Below are 20792 nucleotides of genomic sequence, written 5' to 3'. Positions count from 1 at the left end.
GTCACTCCCAGAACCCGTTGTAACTGGTTGGAACCCCCTCTCCTCCCCTTTGGAAAAAACACTGTAAACTTAGTATCAGTACAGGGGAATTTTCCCCACAATTTAGACATTCTTTGGACATTCTTGGGACTTGAAACTGGACACAGGACGCTGCTGAATGGACTCACCAGGAAACCACCTTGGAATGCTGCTGCTGTGCTGACCTGTGACCTGCCTGGTCACTAGGGGGAACTGCCACCATCTGCACCCCTTGTGCTGGCCTGTGTTGGGTCCTGGTAGCTCTGTGCTGCCTTACCCTCTGTCTCCAGGAGTAGGGTGCTGTGGCCCCCGACCCCTGTAACTTTTCCCTGCACAAAGAGCGCTGCCTCAATGTCTCCTTAGTGCTTGGAGAGCGCTCTTATGTGCCCCCTTGCGCTTCGAGGCACATTTCCATGCAGGATAATCACCGCTACCACACAGGCTACAAATATGGTCTTAGCACTTTGAAAAGCACTTCTTGGCTGCCCCACAATCACCGCCACAGCCCGGGCATCATCTTCTGACCAAGCGCAGGTATCGCGCACTCTTTGATGCCCCCGGAGAACGGGAAAAGGTAAACGGAGCAAGAGTGCTCCTATCAGTACCCCCGGGGCACCAGCTGCCTTCCATTTCTATTGAATTACCGCAGCGGCCCGGGATTCAATAGAAAAACACTTGTGCATCACATCGGGTGCGGGCAAGTGTGCATCTGCAGTCCCAGGAGGGAGAGATACCTCATCGGAGGTCTCCTCCGGATCCCAGGATCACCCCTGAGGAGCAGGATTCAGGGGGAGGTGAGGGGAATGCCCCCCTACCCCCAGTCTCTGCCATAGGAGCTGGACGCTCCTATTTTTTAATCGGGCATTATCCCTGGGGAAGGGAGGCGTCAACGGAGGCCCCGTCCTCTCGCCCCCATTCCTGATTGTTGGGCTTTGCTTGGCCCCCACCCTTTGTGAAGGGCGTGCGAAGGCTGAGGGAGGCCTCCACAGAGATCGGGGGCCCCAGGAGGGGCCCGTTTGTTGCAACAGAGAGGGTGCAGTCCACCACACTCCCCAGAAGCACCGTGTGGCCCCCGTTTTGCGCATAGGAGCGCCAGGGGCCCCCAGGCTCATCTTCTAGGCACTAGGAGTGCCTTATCTCCATATAACCAGGTACTTTTAGGGATATATTGGCTCAGTGAGCCTAGTATGGACCTTGTTTATATGTTTCCTACCTGCTTTTATGACGCTACATATATGTGCTGATGTTCCTTTTATAGGCATGACATGCTGATATGTACTTTTATGACTTGTGATATGTTCTCCAATGTTCCTTTTATGGGTATTTACGAGATGTTCATGACAAGTGCATATAATTCTTTACTGTGATTCCTGACTACTGCTTATATTGCAGAATCCTGAGTACCTATGTGTTCTAATGTGACTACTGCTTATTCTTGCAGAGTATTAGTAACTTGTGTACCGTTCTGACAACTGCTAAGGTAGCAGGGTATTACTGATGTGTAATGTTAGTCTAATTATGTTTTGTGCAATACAATTTTTTTTACATAGCTCAGTGTTGTGTTTACTTTGTGGTGTACATTTTGCGTCACGTGTGCTGTGTGTGTTGTGCAAACGCTTTACACATTGCCTCCGGGTTAGGCCTGACTGCTCGTGCCAAGCTACCAAGGGGGTGAGCAGGGGTTATCTTGGATGTGTAACTCCCTTGCACTGACCAGAGTGGGTAGGTTCTGCCTGGCTGAGGTGATTACCATAGCCAACCAGAAACCCCATTTCTAACAAGTGGCTTAACCTCAACTTGTAAATATGGCCCCCTGACACAGAGTTATGCGGCAGAGGGGAGTTCAATGGGTGTTGCTGTGGGCGTTTCCACACAACACTCATTGCTTGTGACACCACCCCAGATTTACAAGAAAACATAAACCCTAGGTGGCGCCAAGAGCTAATGCCACCTTAGGGGTGGCGTTAAAGTGGTGCAACAAGGAGAAATATTTTTATTTTTCCTTGTTTATGCTTTTTCTGTGTGTGCTGCACTCTGCATAGTGCTTAGTGTTTAGTTCAAAGTCTTTATCTAACATTTTTCGTTGCCTTGGTCAGCCCATGGTGATTCTGTATCTCTGTAGTTGTGTTTTGAGAATCATTTACATAAATTTCAGTCTATACCTGCAGTAAATACCTTTGTCATATTTATTGTTTATGTATTTCAAGACTGGACTTTTCCTTATATGGCCAAATGGGTCATACTGTCATTTGGAATTGTTGTTTGAGTTATGATGCCTGATTTCTCCACCCCTTATGATGGGTGAAAAGACTCATTGCTCTCGTTGAAAGCATAATTGAGAAATGCTTTATTACTTACATATACTTTATATGAGGCAGTCTGTAAGCATGTTAGTTTACGTCATGCATTCTTGTAAACGTAACTGCATAAACCAGAATGGCTGCAAAGCTATAATTTTGAAGAAAAAATATCTTTGTGGTAGAGTGTATTGCTTTCATTATTGGTTTTTTGTTTCCAAGGTGTCATTGAAGATCAGTTTACGATTGTGACACATAGAATGTGGGGGTGTGGGGAAGAGTGACTAATCTCATATAAATTTGTGTTTTCTCCTCTTACATTCAAGGGAGGCATTGCTAGTGCTCAGTTGTTCAGCCTTTGGTTATTAGTCTAAAAGTGCAATATAACCACCAGAATCAATGAGAAAAATAGAGGCCCTGTACACAACAGGCTGTGCCCCTGGGTTCCATGTTGTAGAATGTCATATTAATTCAGAATATAACCAATTCAGTACAAAATTACTGTTTTCATATTCTTACTCCATTCTTATTAGTTTAATGAATGCCACAGCAATACTCTCCACTTCCACCCCACAACATGCAAATCAGGATGTGAGCAATGTAATTATAAATTATATAAAAAAGATGCAGTGTTGAGTCATCTTGACATCAAATGTCTGATGTGAAAATAATTTGGCAAAACAGCTCACAACATACTGTTACATATCAGAAACATTGCAAGTATGTTGAAATAAAAATGGCATTTATTTCTGAAATGCTGAGTTGTTGTGGCCATTCACACATCGTAGTCACACACCAACCACCAATTGTGTGTCTGAATGTGTACTTCTAAGCTTGCCAATTGCCTACTGCTCCCTTTTTACAAAGTAAACTTGCTTGTGATTGGAAGAAAAAAAACATACAGTACCTCCGGTGAAGACGGCTGCAGATGTGCTTGTGCAGGTTGTTATGGTTACAGAGGTTGTGACAGTTTCAGTGGTAAAAGAGGGGATGATAGTGGTTGAAAACAAAGTGTTTGGAACATCTGGTGAATGGAAAAAATAAAAAGACACAAACATATGAAGACAAAATCAAACCATGCAACCAAATGAAATCTAACAATGGCTTTGGTAAACGCATAACTTGGCAAATGAAAACATGTGCAAAGGCGTACATCCATGCAATCCCTGCCATGTGGTTCCTCTCTGCTGCTAGATCCCAGAAGCATGGGAGCTGCAGTAAGTTCAGACCTTCTGACTAGCATGATAATGAAATCACTAGGCTTCATTCATTTGCCATAAACCACAAGACAAGAATGTAATTACTTCAATTTTCTTCCAGGTCACTTAAGATGTCCAAACACAGAGGGAAACACAATGAGGGATACAGCATGCAGTGAACATGAAGCACAATGAGTTGCTAAAGCAAAAATGACATTGTAAAAAAGTAAACATATCACCTGCAAAGCCATGTTCAGTCACAATCAATAATAGGAGAAAAAGGCAAATAGCTTCTAATTAATATTCTTTTGTAATTCAAAGGACTTCTCTAGTGCAAAGACGTACTAAGACCTGACCTGTCAAAGTGACATCCTCATTCCCTTCTTTGCATAATGCTGTTTTGCAGCAAATTTTAAACTCCAATTTGAAATGGGACCTTTAAGTAAATTTGTTTCCATGCTCACACCAGCTTTAATGTTACAATGCAGGCGGGTTTCAGAATGACCAAAATTGTCCAAAACTTATTGTTTAAAAATGATTGGTATGCAAATATTTGTCATGAGTATGAATTGTGTATATCCTTAAAACAAGACTGGGCACCTCAACAAGTTGCAAATAGTGAGAAATGCCCTGAAAGTTTTAACAACTGAAAGAGACAAACCAAAACTCTTAAATGTTTGAGAAGCTGGAACTTCTGTACAATAACACTAATAAAGGAATGCGGTTCTAGAATAATGAATTACTTTATTTGGCAGAGTTAAAATAGTGAGTCAAAAACATAGACCACTAACAGCAGGACAAATTAAATTTAGTAAGAGATATGCTCTGTCTATATCAATTTATTCCAAACAAGGAAATACTGTTGCAAGTAGTTAAATGTAAGTGCAAGGGGCCATGTGTTCAGGTGATCATGATAGCAGGACTAAAATATGTGCAATGCATAATGAAAATGTATTTTATTTTGCAATTTTATATAGTGTTATAGGGTTGTCCAGTCACATCCCAACATGAAGGTACTGTTGAGGATAATGAGTTAATGCTGTGAAAAGGAAAAAAGGAAAGAAAAGGTCAAATATTTAATACTTACCATATTTCGATATTTAAGAATACTACAATTCCACTGATTCAATGGAATGCAAATTCTGAAATGTTAACACTTCTCTTTCATGGCACACGTTACACGTTTCATGCCTCTTTTGTAATGTCTTATATCTTTTTATGTACATCTTTATGTACATTGCTTTGGAGCAATATCACCAGCGTTGTATCTTAACAATGTGCATGTTGTTTAGGACTGTCATCAAAACACTTCAAGCCAATAAACAAAAGGAATTGGTTTATTATTTTAGGAATGAGTTGGCCTCAACAATGGGAATGAGGCAGGCTAAAGCACACTTTTAACAACGTCCTTTTCCACTTACATGTAGATCACATTTTGTAAAGCAAGTAGGAAATACCTTTGAAGCATTTTTCTAGCATTTCCCAATGTGGACATTCAAAATAAACATTTTAATCCCATGTAAACGAGATCAGGGAAAGGTCTAGTAAAGCCTACACAGTGTAATGGCTTTGGATTTTATTTCACTGAGAGAGCATAATAACCCCAATATATAGCGTGTCCTATTTTTATATCCTAGCACCCTGTCCTGCAGGAATACAAGGCATTCTGTAGAGCTAATTTAAGATTACAGAAAGATTGGCTTCTGCTTTATGGCAAAGGTAATTTTCCATGCCATGTCCCACTGCTAGGCACTCAAATTGCACTCAAACTGCACTCAAACTGTAGCACAGCAAGAACACATCTGTGTTTGGTAGACATACAGTATATTTTTGTCATACATATGGGTGGTAAAAACGCATACCACAGCCCTCACATGTCATTTAACCTTTCATGACATAGGTGCATGTGTTTAATCATCTACAATGGATGTACAGCAGAGTTAAATAGATACATTGGATGAAACCATGTTTGTCATGGGCCATAACACATATACTGCAGCATTCGTGTGAGTATGCAAGGAGTCCTAATACTAACAAAAGTATGTTCCAGGAAAAGGCTACAAATCTGGGAAGACCATGCAGAAAAGACAAATTTAGTACATTTGCAAGTTTTTCATATTTACAATTAAAAAAAAGAAATATGTACAAGTTGTGACGCAAAAGTGAATTTAAATCTCACCACTGTTATTTAAAAAAACAAATATAATGGTAATATTGGGAACTACGTTACCCACTCCAACCATGTAGAATAGAAAGGGGATAGCATAGGATGATCTCCGATTTCTGTCTGTGAACTATTAAAGTGTTTTTTTTACATAATCCTTGATTTATGGACTCCATGGAATAAATTCCTTTTGTGTGCACTTCACGGGATTGTTACTATTTTGTCCATGCATATATATCTAGCCTCCAAACCATGTCAGGGCCTCTATTATGCAAGGGGTGCACTGTCTCTTTTTGCACCCAATGCACCTTAAAATAGTTGGAGAGTGCAAACAGGGACAATGCACCCTTTTACAAGTAATGTGCTGCCCCTAAGGCAGCAGTGAACTTGAGCTGCCCTGAGGGAAGTCTAGTATTGAAATACAGAATAGCTGGGTGAAACATCTGCCCTGTTTTTCTCTATACAGACAGCAACATATTTCACTTTAAAGAGGGACAGCTATCCCCACCAGGCAAGTGCAGTGAGTGACTGCACCGACCTGCGGGGAAATGCATAGGGAGTCCAAATGTTAATGATAGTTGATGGGACCCTCTTCCGCCCTTGAGGTGGTAGCACTAAAGGATGGTAAACCATCCTTTTGAGGTGTAAAGTCAGTGTGCCTGCTGATGGCGTATTTGCCTTTGTGCCTGGTGTCTTTGCTCTGGGGCAAATGGAGTGTCAGTGCTAACTTGAGAGGGAACACCCTTTCAAGATTGCATTGGCATTCCATGTGCATCTTCATAGGGGCAATACAAGCTTTTGTGATGCCTTCGGTAATACCATAATACCTCGGGCGCAAAAGCAGGCATACACACAAGGTGGGCCCTTAGGGCACTATGCATTATATGGCCCTGGGTGTGTTTCCTAGCATTTCAGAGACAGAATGTGAAGTCTTTTTTTTAGAGAGGTCACCACTGTAGGCATGGTCAGAGAAATTAAAGCCAATGGAGTCTATGATGGATGGATTTCCACCATGCCGGTAACTCTGAATAGGTTCATTGTACATGTAGAGGAGCTAGGTAGTGAATTTTGGCAATGTTGCCATTACTACTCATCTAATTCAGGCCTCAACTTGTTTAATGCAACTAATATAGAGTTGTGCCTATATGTAATTTGTATGTCAGTTCTTCAAACACAAGAAGTGTGCATTAGTAATTTTTGCCCAGCAAGCTGTAAAATAGGAAACGTTGACACTTGATTAATAATACCACAGGGTACAAAATAAGAAACTTTGAGAAATGGTGGATAGTACCATGTGGAATTTATAGATAAATGCAACCAGGGTATTGTTACTGCAAGCCCTAAATAAGACCTACTATTAACTCTGACTTGTACACCTTAGTTACATGACATGGTACTAATTTATATGGCTTTTGCACAGGTGAGTGCGAGTTAAAAATGTAGGTCTGCGAGACAAATCAAGATGACACCCTAACACTGAGAACCATCTGGCACTCTGATGCATTTGAGCCAGACATATCACCCTACATAAAAATTCGAAATAAATGGACAGCAGCAAAATAACGTTATGCTAAAAACAAGCCAGCCATTACCAAAAGCAGGGAAGCAGAAGAAAACAAATATAATCAACAGAGCTGGACCTATTCTTAACAACGTCTGAGACAGAAAGACTGCCGTTGCACCAGTGCCACCTAAGCTTAAGCCAGGTATACCAAAAGGAACGTAATAAGTTCTATAGAGATATAGAGCAATCATGACTTTAATAATTTCTATTAGGGAGATTAATTGATCAGCATAAAAAGTGAGAACGATTTTGTCAAAAAATACTTTTTTTCTTTCTCAAGCAGTGGAGGTAAATGTCAGTTCTGCAAACAATAAATTGTGGTAAAAACTCAAACGTTCCATAGTGGAGCTAGCAGAAACATTCAGGCCTCCTCCGGTGTCAATTTGTACCCCTCCCCCCCTCCGTACGCACACATACATAACCATCAGTGCTCAGCAAAATGTTTTATAGCTGTCGTGGTAGAAGCATTTTACGAGGCCGGCTACATGTATCAGATTGTAGTTCAGAGAACACGGGGGTCTTAAATTATTCAGCAACAAATTAACGATTCATTTATGGAGCTGCCGTGTAATATGTCACTGCAGTTACTGTGTGCCAATAAAACAAAATTAGCCTCATACTTTATACCCAGCGAACCACTTTTAATGTATTATGTGGTCTGCATTTATATGCAATCAAAGTTAGGTAGTATATTGTGGTATGCTTGGGGTGGGATGTCTAAAGCAGACAAGCCCTTCAATTATAACTGTAGAGTAGCAAAAAATTAAACATCATAAAACACTAAGGACATAAGCTACCATTAATATTTCTCCTAATTGATTTAGGTTTATGAAGTAGTACCTGATAGTTTAGGCAATTAGCATGAATCCAGCGGAATAAAATATCCTTCCATAAAGCCTGCACCACCACATCTCACTCCCTTTACACTGAAAGGGCTAGAAACAGACTCGTTGTTCCTCTCTAGTAAGAGAGGTACAACATGGGTTAAAAGCTGTAACAGTCTTGAAGGAATCATGAAATATAGATCTGTGTAAAGTTATGATTATAAAATTGTATGTGTCCCTAAAAAGCTAAAAACGTAGAAAGAATCAAATAGTATGATACACACATTGTATGATTTCACAATAAACGCATGGAATTTGAAATTAGAAAAATGACAAAGGAAAAGAATACAATATTTCCAAGTTTTGCAGATCTCAACTGAAATAGTGTTGAAAGGATACACCAACACCACAGGTGCATAGAAATATTTTTTATTATCCTCACACAGAAGATGCCGAAACACAACCGATCAGGCAAAGGACCTGATCTCCACTGACAGTCAAAATGTTCCCTTGCATACATATACATCCTAAGAACATCCTATGATTCTGGAGTCAGAATCAAATTCAACACGTGTATGTAACTGTTAGAAATGGGGTTTCGGGTTGGCTAGGGTATGCACCTCAGCCAGGCAGAACCCACCCACTCTAGTCAGGGCAAGGGAGTGGCACATCCAAGATAACCCCTGCTCACCCCATTTGTAGCTTGGCACGAGCAGTCAGGCCTATCCCAGACGCAATGTGTAAAGCATTTGCATGACACACACAGCACAGGTGACACACTATCCCCACCACAAAGGAAACACAACACCAGATTATATGAAAATATACTGTATTGTACACAACACAATTATTAGACCAAACATCACATAGCAGTAGTATTCTGCTACCTTAGCAGTTGTCAGAACCTTACACATTAGTTACTCTGCAAACTAGCAGTAGTCACATATAACACACATATAACGCATATGTTATATTCCGCAACATAAGCAGTAGTCAGGAAACATGTTATTACACCAGAACACTTGTCATACGAATATCATAAACGCCCATAGTAGGAACATTATAAACCACATGGCAAGTCATAGAAACATATTAGCACGGTATGCCCATAACAGGAACATTTTCATACATTTGTAAACATCATAAATCAGGTAGGCAATATATGTATACACAAAGTCTGTAGAAAGAACTTAGAATAAATATATGGTTCCTTTAGGGAATACCTGTTGTAATGATGAAGGCACCTCCAGTGCCTAGAAGATTAAAAATGGGGCCCCCGGCGCTGCTCTGTGCAAAACAGGGGCCTTTGGTATCCTTTGAGGCAGAGGAGGGTGGCACACACCTCCTCTGTGCTGTGGATGGGCCCCTCCAGGGACCCACCATCACTGGGGGTCCCCCGGGCCTCAACCGGCCCTCACCAGGGGGGCCAGTGTCCTCGGGATAATGCAGGGGAGAGGGGGTGCCTCCTGGGGCCTGCAATTTCTTGCCCCCCCCCGGGCCTGCACTGGCCCTCCAATGCGGGAGGGAACCACCAACTGGCACTGGCCCACAAGGGGCCACAAATGGAGACCAGCGGTGCGTGGGCACCTCAAGCTGGGTTCCCGCCCTGCCTGCAGCCTCTGAAGACAGGTCAGGAGTTTTGTGGGGGCAGGGAGAGCCGCCAGTGAGGCTTCCTTTCCGCCTGCCCAGCAGAAGGAACCAACAGGGGCCTGGTGGGGCGAGGGAGCCACCAATGTGGCTTCTGTCCCTGCCCACCGGCACCAGCAGCACTCAGCGGCCCGTCTGGCCGTCGGAAAAGGCAGGCACCAATGTAGGGGCCTGCCTGTGCCCCGGGGCGCCCCGAGGAGCGTGCTTCACTCCAGGGGCATGAGAGGAGTGCTCTTGCTCCAATTTCTTGCTACATCGAGTCTTCTCGTGCCCAGGAGGCACAAAGGACAGCGCCACACCGGTGCTGAAAAACACACAGCCTGTGTCTTGGTGGTGATGCCTCCTCACAGCAGATGAGCGCTTTTTAAGGAGCAAAATACAGAAAAGGGGCAGCACTTGCAACCGCTAAAGGAGTCCCCGAAGAGGTGCTTTCCAAAGCGCTTAACTTACTAACAAAGTGAAGCATGCCTCGTGCTTTAAAATGGATGCAGGGCTCAGGGGCCACAGCACCCTGCCCCTGGGGGATAATATTCTGTAGAAAGCCCCACAGGTGGAGGGGCCCAGCAACAGGCCAGCACAAAAAGATGCAGCAGGTGACAAGTCCTTCACAGTGACCCAGCAGGTCACAGGTCAGCACAGAAGCAGTCCTTGGCGGTCTCTGGTGAGTCCTTCCAGCCTTCTGTGCCCAGGTCAAGATGATTCAAAGAGTCTCCAAATTGTGGGGAAAATTCCCCGGTGCTTATACTCAGTCCTTACAGTGTTTTACAATGGTAGGGAGAGGAGGTTCCAACCAGTTACAACTGGTTCTGGGAGTGCCCCCTCTCTCCTTCAGCACAGGCTCCATACATCAGTTGGGGGTAAACAACCCTATTGTGTGAGGCCAGGGCACAGCCTTTACAAATGTAGGTGTGCTCCTCCTCTCTCTTCTCTCAGCCCAGGAAGACTATTCAGTATGCAGATGCACCTCTCTGACACCTCTACCCTCCCCGTGTGCAGACTGTCTGAAAAGTATGCACAAAGCCCCAACTGTCAGTCTGCCCAGACGTGGAGTGGAGGCAAGTTGCAAAACACCAGAGTCATAAGCACGGAGAAATGTGCACTTTCTAGAAGTGGCATTTCTGTCATAGTAATAAAAAATACACCTACACCAGTAAGCAGCATTTATTATCACCATCACAACCATACCAAACACGCCTATGCTACCCCTCATAAATCAGGCAATACCCCTTACACATAAAGCAGGGCATTTCTAATGCAATCCTATGAGAAGGCAGCACTCACAGCAGTGAGACACCAAGTTAGGCTGTTTGTCACTACCAGGACAGGCCACACAACCTGGCACATGTCCTGCCTTCTACATACATGGCACCCTGCCCGTAGGGCTAGCTAGGGCGTACCTTAGGGGTGACTTACATGTAGTAAAAGGGGAGTTCTGGACCTGGCAAGTAAATTTACATGCCAGATTCCTGTGGCAGAAAACTGCGCACACAGGCCCTGCGCTAGCAGGCCTGAGGCAGGTTTGAAAGTCTACTTCAGTGGGTGGCACAAGCAGTTCTGCAGGCCCACTAGTAGTATTTAATTTACAGGCCCTGGGTATAGAGGGTACGAGGGACTCACAAGTAAATTAAATATGTCAATTAGGTAGAAGCCAATCATACCAACTTTAGATGGGCGAGCAGCTGCACTTTAGCACTGGGCAGGAGTGATAAAGTGCTCAGAGTCCTAGAGCCAACAGCAAGAGGTCAGAAAAAATAGGAGGCAGGAGACAAAAAGACCGGGGATGACCCTGCATAAGGAAAAAAAAGTCCAACAGTAACGATAAATAATAAAGTGCATTTAAGATAGTATTTCAAAATTCTCTCGAAACCATGTTTTGGAAATGGTCCTTTCTTGGAGGGTACCCAAAACATTTGCCTGTTTCCCTCCACTTTTTGCTGAATTCATTTTTGATGGCGTTAGGACTCTGTATACATTACCAATGCTAGCCAGTGCTAAAGTGCTTGTGCTCTCTCCCTAAAACATGGATTGATTGCTATATACCCAATTGACATATTTAATGTACTTCTAAGTCTCTATTAAAGTGCACTACATGGTCCAGGCCTGTAGATTAGATGCTACTATTGGGCATGCAGCACTGATTGTGCTACCCACTTAAGTAGCACCTTAAAACATGCCCCAGCCCTGCCACTGCAGGTTGAATTCAGTGTTACACTTGCATGTCTATTAGGCATTTAAAACCACTTCCCAAGCCTTAAACTCCCCTTTTGTCACATATAAATCAACCCTAAGGTAGGTCCTAGATAACCAATAGGGCAGGGTGCTGTGCATTGTTTAAGTTTTAGATGTCCTGGTAGTGATAAACTCCCAAAGTCATTTTTCATTACAAGGCCTACCACGCACATTGGATAGCATTAGGAATTCCTTATTACATTAAATAAGGTGCAATTCCTAATTTAGAAGGTGTAGATATCTCATTATCTCATGTTTAGTACCTATGCAATTGTAATAATAAATCCTCTTTAATGGTAAAGTCAAATTTATTGCTACAATTTTGAAAATGCCACATTTGGAAAGTTGACATTTTCCTGCTCTTTTCCCTGTGTGCCTGCAGCTTGTCTCCAATACACATCTGGGGTGAGTGACAGATTGGCCTTGTGCATTCCCTCAGACAGCCATGCACAAAGATAGCTTAGGTATGACTGATGGGCCATCCACATCCTGATGGGCCATCCTGGGCAGGCTGGAAGGGAGGAGCTGGGCACAGCCTCACACTTACGCCTGAATAGACTGTCCTTTCCCAACACAAAGGACTGCCTAACCCCATATAGTCAGTCTGGAGCTGGGACAGGAAGGGAGGACCTCTGTGCACTTCAAAGCACGTCTTTGAAGTATCTCCCACTTCAAAGGCACCTCTGGGTATAGGAACTGGACTTTTAACCTTTCCGACACAGTACACTTCTGGACCTGTGAATAGTCTGCCAGAAAGAGGGACTGCTGTGCTGAAAGGACTGCTACTGTGCATGACTCCCTCTCTGCTGTGTTGACCTGCTGCCTCCTGCCTCCTGCCCTCCTTGCCAGGGAGTGAGAAGGACTGAACCAGTATCCCTCCAACCCAAATCCAAAGTAACTCCAAGGGCTTGCCTGCTTGCTTGCTTTCTCTTTTCTGAAGTCTCATGGATACAAAAGACTCCCAGCTCACCTGCTACATCACCTGAACTCTGCCAGTTGTGAGTCATGCCCTGCCAAATGCTGCCAATTCAGTCCTGGGCTCTGGGAAGTGGGTATAACATACTGCTCCAGCAAAAATCAACGCATAGCTGCCACTGCACAGATTGGAACGGGCACATCACCCCTGTTGTGTGGATCGGAACCTGCACAATGCCCTGCTTTACATAGATCAGAGTAGACTTATCGCCTCTCCAGTGCAGATTGACCTCTGCAAATCACCTTTGGAACCGCTGCATTTTGGACCCAATGCATCACTACTGCTGCGTGGTGAAAATCACTGCATCTTCTCTTGTGAGTAGAAAGGATTGACGCAGCGCCTCCAAGTCAGGGATCAACATTGATGCATTGTTTCAGCCTGCTCCTGCATCTTCAACATTGAGGCAACCACGATTAAGGTAAATTTTTTCAGAAGGCGTAATAGGGGTCGCTGTAAGCAGCTCCTGTTCCATTGCAGTTGGCCTGTACTTTTGACTTTAGCCCAGTCCACCACAAGCAGATATCTCCGGTTGGCGCTTCTAGTTTCTAAGTGCTCTTTTACAGATTATTCTTCAAAACTGGATATCTCAAGTTCTTCCTATTGGATTGTTGTCATTTTGGTCTTGTTTTATGTATTACATTAAGCTCTATTTTTCTAACCAGGTGTGGCGCTCTTTTGTGTGGTGTTTTCACAGTGTTACTGTTTGGCGTGTTGCACAGATACTTTACATATTGCCTCTTAAGTTAAACCTGACTGGTCTGTGCCAAGGTACCAGTGGGTGAGCACATGTTAACCTAGGGTGTGTTTGTGAATCACCCTGACTAGGATTGTGGTTCCTGCTTGGACAGGGTGCATTCATCTGCCAACCAGAAACCTAATTTCTAACACCTTTCACTTTATAAATCATGATGTCCCTCAGATTCACAAAGCATATGATTTTATTTTCACAAATCACTAGAGTTTCATGCTATACTTGTGCTTGTTCATATTTAAAATTAACTTAAAATCAACAGAAGGTGGGGGTCTGATGTAGAAAGCATCAGTGACTTACAAATTACTCCCATAATTATATGTAAATGCTCAAATGAGTCCTTGAAATCCATCACATATAAAATGAAAGGGCAGAATTAAAAAAATGGGCCCGAAAGAAGCGTAATTTCACATTGACCTTCAATTGTAATCATATGTAAAGAGAGATTTGCAAATAGCAATGCACAAACATTTGCAAATGGTCAATATTTACAAAAAGGTGGCCCAGATACAAAAAAGAACCTCAACTCAGACCAGGTAGCAACATGGCATAAAATATAGAACACACATCCAACATGCAATCAAGCCTTCACCATGAAAGTCCTCTAAGTCATGGTGTGACATGATTAGTTTTGGAGTACATGAATGAGGAGGTGGATGGAGAGGCTTTTGAATTAGTGGGTAACATTATTATTGGCAGTATGTGAAGGAAGGGTATAGGAGGTACTGGCTGAAAAGGAAGGACATACGATATCTCACAAATAAACTAGAGTTGTTAATTTAATCAGTCCACAAATCTAGAAAAGTCAGGTGCTGCAAACTGATGTGCAGAATCTATTTCTACTAAAACTTCTGCTTTTCTCTCTCTCTTTTTATCCCTGTCTGTCTCTCTCCCTCTCACTCTCTCTCACTCACACACACACACACACACACACTAACCACACAATTCATTTAAACCTGCGGAGTTGCAGCAAATGAAGGATTTTACATTGTGATTGGATTTTCCACTACAACACGTATACTAATCTGCGCCACATCAGCAAGTAAATTCATATTTAGGCATCAAAAAGGTATTCACTTATTCAGTATCAACGTGAGCTACAGTGCCAGCACCATCGTAACTTATTCCATTGTTGTTAGAAATGGGGTCTTTGGTTGACAGTCAGGTTACCCCCTGTTCAAGCAAGGACCTTCACTCTAGTCAGGGTAAAAGAGAATCACCCTCAGCTAACCCCTGCTTGCCCACTTGGTAGCTTGGCAGAGCAGTAGGCTTAACTTCAGAGTGCTAGGTGTAAAGTGTTTGTAACAACACAAACAGTAACTTAAGGAAAACACTACAAAATGACACAACACCAGTTGAGAAAAATAGGAAATATTTATCTAAACAAAACAAGACCAAAACGACAAAAATCCACAATACACAAGTCAAGTTATCAATAAAAATGCAAAAAGAGTCTTTAAGTAGTTTTAAACACACACTAGCGCTGCTACCATGAAAATGTACCTGGTGCACGTCAAAAATAACACCAACACAGCGGTAGTTGAGTCAGAAATCCAGCCGCACAATGATCCGAAAACCCCGCAGCGCCCGTTGTGATCTCCCAGCCTCCGTCAGCGACGCTGCGGGTCATTTCTCCTGGTCCGTGCGTCGATTCTTCGGTCGCGTTTCCTGCAAGCGTCGTTTCTCAGCTGCGGAGCCTGCGGCGCGTCGTTTCTTCAGCCACAGATCAGAGTTGCATCAATCTTTTCCCCGCACAGTGCTCTGTGCGTGGATTTCCTTGTCTTTATGCTGCCAGCTTCTCCTTTCAGGGTTCCAGGAACTGGATGGGCACCACAGGGCAGAGTAGGATTCTCTCCAGAGACTCCAGGTGCTGGCAGAGAGAAGTCTTTGCTGTCCCTGAGACTTCAAACAGGAGGCAAGCTCTAAATCAAGCCCTTGGAGATTTCTTCACAATATGGAAGACACACAAAGTCCAGTCTTTGCCCTCTTACTCTGGCAGAAGCAGCAACTGCAGGATAGCTCCTCAAAGCTCAGTCACAGGCAGGGCAGCACTTCTCCTCAGCTCTTCAGCTCTTCTCCAGGCAGGGGTTCCTCTTGATGTCCAGAAGTGATCTAAAGTCTGTGGTTTTGGGTGCCCTTCTGATACCCCATTTCTCCTTTGAAGTAGGCCTACTTCAAAGTAAAGTCTCTTTTGAATGTGAAATCCTGCCTTGCTCAGGCCACGCCCCAGACACTCACCAGGGGGTCGGAGACTGCTTTGTGTGAGGACAGGCACAGCCCTTTCAGGTGTAAGTGACCACTCCTCCCCTCCCTCCTAGCACAGATGGCTCATCAGGAAATGTAGACTACACCCCAGCTCCTTGTGTGTCACTGTCTAGTGTGAGGTGCAACCAGCCCAACTGTCAAACTGACCCAGACATGGAATCCACAAACAGGCAGAGTCACAGAAATGGTATAAGCAAGAAAATGCCCGCTTTCTAAAAGTGGCATTTTCAAACACACAATCTTAAAATCAACTTTACTAAAAGATATATTTTTAAATTATGAGCTCAGAGACCCCAAACTCCACATGTCCATCTGCCCCCAAAGGGAATCTACACTTTAATCAGATTTAAAGGTAGCCCCCATGTTAACCTTTGAGAGCGACAGGCCTTGCAACAGTGAAAAACGAATTTAGCAATATTTCACTGTCAAGACATATAAACCACATTACTATGGGGGTCATTCCAACCTCGGCGGTAAAAGGCGCTTACCGCCGTTCAGAAGACCGCCATAACACCGCCGTGGCCGCGGTAAACCGCCACGGTCATTCTGACCCACAACAGGCAAACCGCCAAAATTCAGACATCCACAAAAGTCTGCCACACCAAAGGGCAGCGAGAAACTGGCGATGACCAAACCTCCACCGTCACGCCAACAGAAATACGCCCACACTATCACGACACACGAATCCACGCGGCGGTCTTTCAACCGCGGTATTCCATTGGCGGTACACATCGCCGCGCTCAAAATACACACACACTTACAAAATACAACCACATTGGACAATTCAAAATACACACACCTGAGACACATACACACACCACTCCCACACACCCAATTAAATATAAAACATCACCCACAATCCTCCACTCCTAGAGATTCGTGAACACGCACCGAGAAAAGACATCCGAGCACCCAGACGCCCAATTCACTGTCACCCAGCAATATTTGCACGCACATCACACAACACAACAATACACATCACCACACTTAGCACCACACAATCCACCCTACACATCACCCACACCACCCCATGGCACTGCAAAGACACCCCAGGTTCTCTGATGATGAACTCAGGGTCATGGTGGAGGAAATTGCACGAGTAGAGCCACAGCTGTTCGGGGCACAGGTGCAGCACACCACCATTGCCAGGAAGATGGAGCTATGGAGCAGAATAGTCGACAGGGTCAACGCTGTGGGACAGCACCCAAGAAATCGGGACGACATCAGGAAGAGGTGGAACGACCTACGGGGGAAGGTGCGTTCCATGGTATCCAGGCACAACATCGCGGTGCAGAAGACTGGCGGCGGACCCCCACCTCCTCCCCCAGAATTTACAACATGGGAGGAGCAAGTCTTGAACATCCTGCATCCTGAGGGCCTCGCAGGAGTAGGCGGAGGAATAGACTCTGGTAAGGCAAATCTTAACTACTTCTCCCCCCCACCCCACCTGCATGCCAACTCATACCCCCACCCTCACCCTCACCGCCATCACATCCTACTCCTTGCAACTGTCTCACCATCACAACCCACCCATCCCAACACCTAGCCCTGCATGCGTCCACAAAGCATGGACACCCATCACCTAAGCATGCCCACTGCGCATACAAACCCCCCCCCAACCACTGTCACAACAGCCCCCACAAAGGAATGCCAGCACTGGGGTACACGGGCACCCACCCATTGCACGCTATGACACAGACAGAAGCAATAACCATGCTTTTATACCCCTGCAGGACCCGAACGCCAAGTCACCGCGCAGGAGGGTCCACAAATGTCCACTCCACCCCCAGAAGAGGCCCACAGTGAGGACAGCAGCTCTGTCTCCCTGGATCTAGATGACCAGCCCGGTCCATCGGGGACCTCGGGACAGTCGGTTCCACTCACACAGCCACAGGCCACAGTAGACCTTCCCCCCTCTGGGAACACCAGCACAGCACCCACCAAGCGGGCCCATACCTCTGTCCCCAGGGCACGTCAATCAGCGGTGTGTCCACCACTACAGGGAACCCAGGCTAACCCACCACCCCAACAACAACAGGGACCTGGGGGCAGTGGTAGTGTGCACACGGTCCAGGGGACAGAGGCCCAGGGAAACAGGGGAACTGGGAGGGCTGCTGTGCGACAGGGGGGACAGGCCCAGGAAACCCACTCTCCACGAGGCCCTCTCCTCCATCATGGGAGCATACCACCGCTCCCAGGAGACGATGGCGACGGTCCTGGCCAGATTTCAGGAGATCCAGCTTCTGCAGGAGGAACAGTATATGGGGTTCAGGGAGGAACTAAGAAACATCAGTTCCGCCATGGGTACCATCGTAGTGGCCCTGAATGAGGTAGTCACGACATTGCGGAACACTGTGGCACCTCAAAGGGCCCCTGACACTAGCATGCACCAAGAACTGCCTACCACCTCCGCCGGCGCTAGTGGACAGGAGGCCCCGACACAAGACCAACAGGCCACCAGAACCCCACCCCCTGCAGAAGGAGAACCACCCACGCAAGCAGGCCCTGAGATCCAGGAAGAAGACAGAGTAAGATGTCAAGACCCCCGCCAGCAAAGGATACAGCCCTGATTGTCAACCCACTGTCCCACATTGTCACCCTGTCCAACCTTAAACTGCCCCTGCTCCACTTCCCACAGGTATTTGGACAATGCACCTGTGAAACTGATAGTCTGGACTCTGCCATGGACAATCCTCCACCATCACCCCTCACCGATTTGCAACCACCCATCCAATTTAGAGCACTTGAATAAAAACACTTATTGCACAAAACAATCTGGAGTCTGGCTGTGATTTAGAACAAATGTATTAGACATGACCGTGCCAAAATGTTAATTCACATTGTGATGGTAACAAACCGCTGTCACACAGCTGTAGTCCATGGGGAAACAAAGCAGATGTCACGCAGTGGGGCCCACAGCTCTGAGAACGGAAGGGAAAGTCACAACACAGTTACCATACACAGGGGGAAAAAGTCAGACAGTAAAGAGGTAGGAGTCTTTAAGTAAATGTAATATGCCGGTGTCTACTCTTACCTGTGTGTCACTGAAAATACTGCTGTATTACTGTGTTCCTGTTCTCTATGTCGTCCTCTTCGGCTTCCTCCTCTTCTCTCTCCACAGGCTCCACAGCTGCTACAACACCACCATCTGGACCATCCTCCTGCAGAAAAGGCACCTGGCGGCGCAAAGCCAGGTTGTGAAGCATACAGCAGGCCACGATGATCTGGCACACCTTCTTTGGTGAGTACATTAGGGATCCACCTGTCATATGGAGGCACCTGAACCTGGCCTTCAGGAGGCCAAAGGTTCGCTCGATCACCCTCCTAGTCCGCCCATGGGCCTCATTGTACCGTTCCTCTGCCCTTGTCCTGGGATTCCTCACTGGGGTCAGTAGCCAGGACGGGTTGGGGTAACCAGAGTCCCCTAATAGCCACACCCGGTGCCTCTGGAGTTGACCCATCACATACGGGATGCTGCTATTCCGCAGGATGTAGGCGTCATGCACTGACCCAGGGAACTTGGCATTAACATGGGAGATGTACTGGTCAGCCAAACACACCATCTGTACATTCATCGAATGATAACTCTTCCGGTTCCTGTACACCTGTTCACTCCTGCTGGGGGGGACCAAAGCAACATGTGTCCCATCAATGGCACATATGATGTTGGGGATATGTCCAAGGGCATAGAAATCACCCTTCACTGTAGGCAAATCCCCCACCTCAGGGAAAACGATGTAGCTCCGCATGTGTTTCAGCAGGGCAGACAACACTCTGGACAACACCTTGGAAAATATAGGCTGGGACATCCCTGATGATATGCCCACTGTTGTTTGAAATGACCCACTTGCTAAGAAATGGAGTACTGACAGCACCTGCACTAGAGGGGGGATCCCTGTGGGTTGGCGGATGGGTGACATCAGGTCTGGCTCCAGCTGGGCACACAGTTCCTGTATAGTGGCTCGGTCAAGCCTGTATGTCAGTATGACATGTCGTTCCTCCATTGTCGACAGGTCCACCAGCGGTCTGTACACGGGAAGATTCCTCCATCTCCTTGCATGTCCCAGCGGACGGTGCCTATGAAGGACAACAGCGAGCACAGAGTCAAGCAACCCACAGGTACGTAACCACAGCTTGCACATAGCACGATTCCCAATGCATTGAATGGCTTGTATGAGTGTTGGTGCATGGCCTAGGTATGTGTGACGCAGTTGGTAATTAGGCCATGTGGGCACTTGAAATGGCGGCTGCCTGACCTGTGAAGTACGACAGTGGGATGTGAGGTCAATGCGCTGGCGTGGCACACCGCGGCGGTAGGCGGTCGAAGACCGCGGCGCTAAGCCGCATTGGTTAACATAGAACCCTATGGGTTTCAGGAGCCAATGACGATGTGCGCCGGCGGTCGCGGTACGCACCGCAGCGGGCGTGACCGCCATTTTCTATCTGCTTAATCACTCGATACCTGATCTTCGACAGGAGAGGACCTACTCTGCAAGTGCTGCTGTGACCTCGGTCTGGAAGAGACAATGGCTCATGCGACTGGGGAAAGGGCCCCTGCCTTCACTGCGGACGAGTTGGAGAAACTTGTGGATGGGGTCCTCCCCCAGTATGCGCTACTCTACGGTCCTCCAGACCAACAGGTAAGTACACTGAGACCATGCTTAGTGGGCAATGCCTGGGTTGAGTCGGGTGGATGAAAGATGGTGGGGAGGGGAGCGATTGAGGCATGCATCAAACGACAGATGAGAGCATGTGCTACATGGCAAGGGTGGGGATGGGGGGCCACTCACATCGAGCATGCAGAAGGTGATGAAAATTTTCCTCTCCCTGTACATGTCACATAGGTCAGCGCCCACCA

General features: G+C 45.8%; 1 protein-coding gene across 2 annotated transcripts in view; it reads right to left on the bottom strand.

Annotated features, from left to right (window-relative positions):
- The window catches only part of CADM2 (cell adhesion molecule 2), a 1888160-nt gene that overhangs the window by 163211 nt on the left and 1704157 nt on the right, over positions 1-20792 (bottom strand). The window contains exon 9 of one of the 2 annotated variants that reach the window (XM_069204144.1): positions 3223-3339. The exons of the other annotated variant lie outside the window; for it this stretch is intronic. Coding sequence (XP_069060245.1) covers positions 3223-3339 — 117 coding nt within the window. The remainder of the gene's footprint in view (positions 1-3222; positions 3340-20792) is intronic. 2 annotated transcript variants of the gene reach the window in all.

This window comes from Pleurodeles waltl, chromosome 8 (genome assembly GCF_031143425.1).
Source record: "Pleurodeles waltl isolate 20211129_DDA chromosome 8, aPleWal1.hap1.20221129, whole genome shotgun sequence".
NCBI lineage: Eukaryota > Metazoa > Chordata > Amphibia > Caudata > Salamandridae > Pleurodeles > Pleurodeles waltl.
The sequence above is the reverse complement of the archived record's forward strand: the minus strand, read 5'-3'. Positions and strand labels throughout refer to the sequence as shown.